Source organism: Capsicum annuum, chromosome 8 (assembly GCF_002878395.1).
Source record: "Capsicum annuum cultivar UCD-10X-F1 chromosome 8, UCD10Xv1.1, whole genome shotgun sequence".
Classification (NCBI taxonomy): domain Eukaryota; kingdom Viridiplantae; phylum Streptophyta; class Magnoliopsida; order Solanales; family Solanaceae; genus Capsicum; species Capsicum annuum.
Window position 1 is genome coordinate 162,421,559 of NC_061118.1, and position 6,909 is coordinate 162,428,467.

At 31.3% G+C, this 6,909-nt stretch overlaps 1 protein-coding gene across 1 annotated transcript; it reads right to left on the reverse strand.

Moving 5' to 3' along the window:
* LOC107840081 (peptidyl-prolyl cis-trans isomerase FKBP12) lies at positions 1–2,577 on the reverse strand. Its single transcript, XM_016683807.2, has 5 exons — positions 2,261–2,577; positions 1,801–1,834; positions 1,647–1,708; positions 813–865; positions 1–300 (listed from the first exon to the last, which is right to left on the reverse strand). The coding sequence occupies exons 1-5, from the start codon at positions 2,346–2,348 to the stop codon at positions 199–201; spliced, it is 339 nt and encodes a 112-aa protein (XP_016539293.1). The 5' UTR covers positions 2,349–2,577; the 3' UTR covers positions 1–198.
* Between the last annotated feature and the right edge of the window lie 4,332 nt (positions 2,578–6,909).

Genomic DNA, 6,909 nt, shown 5'->3' on the forward strand with positions numbered 1-6,909 from the left:
TCGAGGGAAAAGCTAGAAAGCATTTATTATTGCCTCAACCTGTTCCAATAAGTTGCATAATGCAAAGAGTACATAGGCAGTAAAAGATACCCACAAGCTGTCTTAGCAAGTGCCGTAATATTATGTCTAATCATCACCACTGTCTAGTAAGTAGAGTGAAACAGCTCCATGGGAATTGCCCAGATACTGGGAAAAAGCTCACTGTGCACTCAGGACTTCAATCTCAAAAACCAGAACTGAGTTGGGCTGAATACCCCATGCTGGAAATCCACCAGCACCATAAGCATAATCAGGAGTGCACTGCAAAATATTTAAGACATCATTTTAACCTCTCCTTATAGAAGATCATAATACATAATGCCTATTTCATATATGTACAATTATAGTAGGATTAATATTCTTAGTAAGACTGCAATTATTCTATCATTACCAAAAAGATGAAAATAATGTGATCATGAAATGGGTTAGTGACAGCGAGGCATAAATTGAAAGGAAAAAAAAAAAGACTGTCAGAAAGAGTGATCTGAAAACCAGCAACGTATTTTTAGGTTGTAAATTGTAGAAAACTTCATAATTCCTTTTAATAAACCAGTAAAGATGAAAGGATAGCAATATTGATAAACTGATAATTAATTTAAAAATTCAATAATCTAAGACCACTAAGGAAATCTCAAGATTCTTCTTTTCCAATTGCCCCTTAGTTTACTGACTATAAACCCATAACTCAATGGAAGTCTACACTCATAACATTACTAACTTCCATAATTTGTTTCTCAACTGAGAAAAATCAAGAGAAAAGCGAAGGTATTTACTGTTAGCCGAGCAACTTCTCCCAATTGCATGCCCAGTACTCCTTCATCCCATCCTGTAAATAAAGAGATATAAAGAGTAAAAGAACTGCAACCTGAGATAACTTTTTCATCATGGTCCACAGTTGTACTAGATTTTCCCTTAAAGACTCAGAAAGAGGGGTTTTGTTCAAAATGTAAGCATTCCCAACACATATAGAAGGATACAAATATATATCCCTTCTAGTAGCAAGAAATTCATTGAAAGAAGAGGTGGGGTGGGGTGGGGGGGTTTGGGGAGCGACAATAATGACCATTATGCTAGTGGAGAAGTTTATCCAAGGCAAAATTTCACTTTGTAAATCAGATATGAGCTTTTGAGTTGTTAAAAAATGTTAGTTTATCCGATATTAAACTCATATATTAGACACTGAATAAGATGTGCACTTCTGCTCAGTAGGGAAGCTGTCTTTGCTCCTGCAATTGAGTCTCTTTTAGTACAATAGCAAGTCAGCTGTCTTACATTTAGGACCAATATCAGTAGCTAACAGAGCTATAACTTCAAATAAAACCACCTGTGACACATTTTGACCTCTCTGACAACCAAAATTGTGAGCTTTTATATTTGAATCAAGTAGTATTCTTTAACAAAACCATTATACCACTTTAAAACACTACTCCCACCTTTCTCATCTTAACCTCAAGCCCGAACAATACGAAGAACCTAAAAGAACTGATAATGCACATTACAGAATAGGTGGATACATTTATGTATTATATTTTGTTTATTGCAAACTGTAATATTCTGGCACTAAAAGCTGTTCCGGTAAAAGATCTTTTAGCTGAACTCTGAAGTACCTTTGATAACTTTTCCTTGGCCGATCATGAAAGAGAAAGGCTGCTGCCCTGGATCCTTAGTGCTGTGTTAAACATACAAATTCAGCAAAGATAAACACAAAGCCCTACATTAAACTACAAACAGAACAACAGAGAAAAACACAGCTAAGCTCACCTCCAAAACTTTTGACTCAGGTCTCTATCTTTCCCTGCCGGCATAGAGAACAAGAGAAAACAAAATTAACCAAAACCCTACTAAGAACTGTACTTAATAAGGACTCGAACTAAATTAAAAGATTCAGCCTTTAAGCTCCAATTCACCTATTAAGGTAAAAAAGAAACTAAATTAAGGGTTTAAACCCTTTATCGGTTCGGTTCGATCCATTCCTTGATATCAGAACTGACAAGATTAGCAACCATGGCAAAAAGAAAAAAAGGTAGCCTTTTACAACAACAACAACAACATGTTCATACTCGGTGTAATCCACAAAGTGGGGTCTCGGGAGCGTACGCAGACCTTACACCTAACTCAGAGTTACGTAAACTATTTCTGATAGAGCTTTGATTAATGGAAAAAGTAACGAAAGTACAGGAAACAACAGATAATTTAAAAAAAAAAAACAGATAGCACTAACCGTAACCAGTGCAGTGGACAGTGACAGTCTGACCAGGTTGTGGTTTGGGTCCATTTCCAGCTCTGATCACTTCCTTCTCTACTCCCATTTTCTTCCCCTCCTGATTTTGATTGCTCCGATGATTTTTTTGTATTAGAGTTTGTTTGATGACGGACAGCGGCTGTGAATTTCAAGGATCGATGTCACGTGATTCTCGCGTGCCGTAGCGGAATATCTTCGATGCTCCCCCCTTTATGCCTCTTTTCCTTTTACAATTTATTTACAAGTACAAGAAAAAATAAATTTCCTTTTTATTTGTCAAGTACTACATTAATTTAATTTAAATTTGAAAGTATCATTAGTAAAATTAACTTTTAATAAAATAATTATTTAATTAGTGTATTTGGACAAACAGAAGGGAAGCCTTGAAATAACTGGTAAAATTGATGTCATGTGACCAGGAGGTCATGGGTTCAAGCCTTGGAAGAAATGCAAGGTAAGACTGCGTACAATACATCCTTGTGGTGGGGTCCTTCCCCGAACACTGCATATAGCGATAGCTTTAGTGTACCGAACTGTCCTTTTTATTTGGACCGGTAAAACTCTAAAAGGGAGCACAAGAGTACAAAATTGTAGTATATCACAAATTTTTAATTTGCGTGTATCTGAAAAAATGAATAAGGTTATTTTAAAAAAATAAATATTTTAGCTTCCTCACATTATTGATTCGCAACCAAATAAAAGAGATGAATTGTGGAAAATTCACCGTTAATATAAAATATATCAAGAGGTGGTGTTAGAGTGATAACTGATAAGTACTTCTCCGTTGATTAGAAGTTTCAAATTCGAGCTCTTGATATGAAATCACATTCATAAAAAGTAATTTGCCTTCAAAGTGAAATTTCTCGAAGTGAATACGAGTTAGTCGATCTCAAAGCGAGTATCAAATGTAGGGCAGAATACAAAAGAATATTATTTTCTATATCTATAATCTATAACTATAATTTATAATTTATATTTATAATAATAATAATAATATAATAATAATACTAATAATAATATATTAAAAGTGTGAAGGGCCTTAGAAATGTCGTTTGAACTTTTTGTCCTTCGTTAAAAGTCTTTTTTTTATACAAAATCGTCTTTTCACTATTTTTTTCCTAATATTTAAGAGTTAAAAATTAACTAAATATAGTTATAATAAAATCTTTTCTTCTTAGAAGTCATCAAAATTAATAACAACTGTTTCATTAGTTTAAAAATTCTAAAACAAGAAGTTATCAAAATTAATAACAATTTTTTCATTAGTTTAAAAATTCTAAATCAAGAAGTCATCAAAATTAATAACAACTTTTTTCATTAGTTTAAGAATTCTAAATCAACTAAATTTGATTTTAAGAAGATTTTACAAATCTAGAAATAAATATGAAAATGGTAGAATGACAAAAATATATATATATATATATATATATATATATATGTCATTGAGAACTAAACAAAGATATGCAAAACATTTTTTTATTTTTGGTAATGATTTGTAAAAGTTACTTAAAATAAAATTATAACTTAAGTAAATAATTATATAAAGTAGTATTTTAATTGATTTAGTAGTATACTATCTACAGGACTTTTACATGATTTTTTTTAGAAAAAGGAAAGACCAAATACTGATATAATTCAGTAATTACTATGCGGGTTCTTTTTTTATTTATTTTTTTGTCGCCACTTTCAATCTTTTTTAATTTAAATATGTTAATTATAATTTTCTATTTTTGTGTGTTATTTAAGAAATAATATTCTATTCCCTCCCATATATTTGAGGATTCAATATTATATATAATTATATATTAAATAATAATTATAGGAGAAAAGGTGAAAAGATGAATTGGAGTGTTTTAATGAAGGATTAAAAGTTCAAACAACATTATTAAAGTTCATATTAGAAGTGTAAATGGGCTTAAAAATATTGTTTTGTTATAAATGTTTTTACATTAGAGTGAATGACTATCAAGATCTATCAAAATCTAGTTGATATCTGTCAGGATTTGAAGTATCTCTCTTTTGGTGAGAAACTAGGAGTAAATTTCCCATATAAATAGAAAGTTTCCTTTATTGTAAATCACACATCAAGATCCCTAGGAGAAATAAAGAATTACTCTCGCTTCTCTCTCTATTTATTCTTGTTCTTGTTTATATTCTTCTTATTCTTTCATTATAATTCATTAACACGTTATCAGCACGACGGTTTAACCAACTGTGTATTGGATAACAATGTATAGCTGCCCAATATTTTTTGATCCGATAACAAACGTTTTTAATCCAGATAACATGTTCCATGTATTGTTCTTTTTTCTTTGTTTTGATGAATAGGTAGGGATTATAATAATTACGAAAAAAAAAAGAAAAGAATGATACAAAATTTTTCAACAGCTTTGTGCCACTTGCCAAGTTAATCACTTATATAATAAAAAAAGTGTCAATTCCTTTATATAAAGAGTGGATCAACTACTGATGGTCATAGTTATATTATGTCCTTCGATTATTGTATTTCGTGATTCTTTGTGTGTACCGTATTCTTTTATTTATATTTCACTATGACATAGTCCATTAGTAAGCAGTCAGTGGCGGAGCCATAATTTTCGTTAAGGGAGATCATAAGTGAATATAAAAATTAATCGAAGGAAGTTCAACATCTAATATATATACATAAAAAATATTTTTAATCATGTATATATAACATAATTTTCCACCGAAGGGAGTTCAACCCCCTGACCATAGTGTAGATCCACCACTGGTAGCAGTTGATTGAAATTTAAAAGTATGCATTCGGTTATACTATTTGAGGGCTAAAAGTATATTTTTTATTTCTTATCATTGGTGTGGATAATTATGCACATCCTGAATGTTTACTTTTTGGTCATTGCTCTTTCTAAATGAGATTTGAGTTGTTTATGGAGTAGATTATAATATTTGTAAGGACATAAATTTACAGTCCTATTGTATTTTAAACTATAAGTTGATTAAGGGTAAAACATCAGGTTAGAGTCCCAATGCACCATGATAAAGATGTTAGGTTCAAAGTCCCATAGTTTTATGCCTAAGACGTTTTTATATGGATAAGACATTGAGTTTGAATCTCAATGCACCATATTGATGATATATGATGGCTAAGGCAAAATAATGTGTATTTGGTAAAAAGTCATGACACTTGTCCCATTAAATATGCTCCGTTCCATGAATTGAATGCGGTAGCAATATATGATAAGTCTGAAAGATGACAATTTGCTCCATTCTTGAAGTGAATGTGGTAGCAATATATGATATACTTCGAAAGACACGTATGCCTCGATGTGCTCCTAAAGTAGCAGTATTATGAAAGAGGTTATAAGATATCAAAATTTGATAGACTTAAGGCACGATTATATTTCATTTTTGGGGAATGAGAAGTTTATTAATGCAAATGTGCACTTGGTTGTGATGGTATCACAATTCACCTCAGAATGAGGCAGAATATCACAACTCACCTCCGAATGAGGCAGAATAACTGAGAAGAGTTATTTTGAAATCTACTTCTAAAGTAATAAATCTAAATTTATTTATGTAATAGTAAATCTGAAATTTACTAAAGTAAAAAGCACGTCATAGTAAATTTAGAGTTTACAAGCATAAAAGTTCATAAGTTGACATGAACAATTGCGACATTTTAAAAATGTGCATATTAAGTATTAAACATATATTGAAGAACTCGAAAATTCTTCATGAACTTTACTGTTGCTTGTTCTCATAATACGTTGGTTGGACCAACTAATTTTGGGATTAGATCCCTTAAAATCTGAAAAATATAAAAGGTGAATATGAACCCGTTCACCAGTTATGTGATCAATTAAGATGCATCGATATAAGATGATCACTTATACGTTTATTGTCAACCTGTAATTTGACATTCATAAAGTTGTTGCTCAATAAAGTTGAGTTAAGAGCATAATTTTCAGATTGTGCAATCAAGATAATTCATTTTGATGATGATGTTTTAGCATTGAATGCCTTCGATAAATAGCCGAACCATTGCTAATGAGAACAAAGCTTCACATATTGGTATGAAATATGATGTATTATATACAAAAGTACTTGTATGCATCAAACCAACAAATTATGATTATTTCTTTCCTTTTAATTGGATCAAGGTCAAGAACCAACTATTCCATCTAATAGTATTGATGTGCGGTATACAATTAATGAATATATCTTGATGCACAAAGATGGATTCCTCAAAGAAGGTGGAGGATGTATGTTAGTTTTCCTAACATAAGGGGGAGGTTATAAGAAGCTATGAAGTATGTTAGGAATTATCATCAGATCCTCATTCAAAGGATAACTCAAGTCAAATGCCGAAAGCATCTCATATTAAGTTGCAAATGCTTCTATTTTGTGTCTCAAAAGGACAAAGTCTATGCATACGTAAAGCGTGGTAGACCAATCGATTTCAAATGAAATAATTGTTGAAACGAATAAGGAACGAATAATCATAATAAGAAGACAATGTGCGCTTGAAGAGCCTATGACATAACACTTTATGAAACCTTATAAGAGGTTTAGGTACTTGAAAATAATGAAGTGATGAAATCTCAAAATGTTATGTTACATTGTGAATCAATACAAAATGAGAAATC

Excerpts from the sequence above, each read along its gene's own strand:
- LOC107840081 (XM_016683807.2), bottom strand. The coding sequence starts at position 2,348 with ATGGGAGTAGAGAAGGAAGTGATCAGAGCTGGAAATGGACCCAAACCA. Across the intron at positions 1,835-2,260 it reads TGTCCACTGCACTGGTTACG|GGAAAGATAGAGACCTGAGT; the intron begins GTTAGTGCTATC and ends CTATGCCGGCAG. Across the intron at positions 1,709-1,800 it reads CTGAGTCAAAAGTTTTGGAG|CACTAAGGATCCAGGGCAGC; the intron begins GTGAGCTTAGCT and ends TGTTTAACACAG.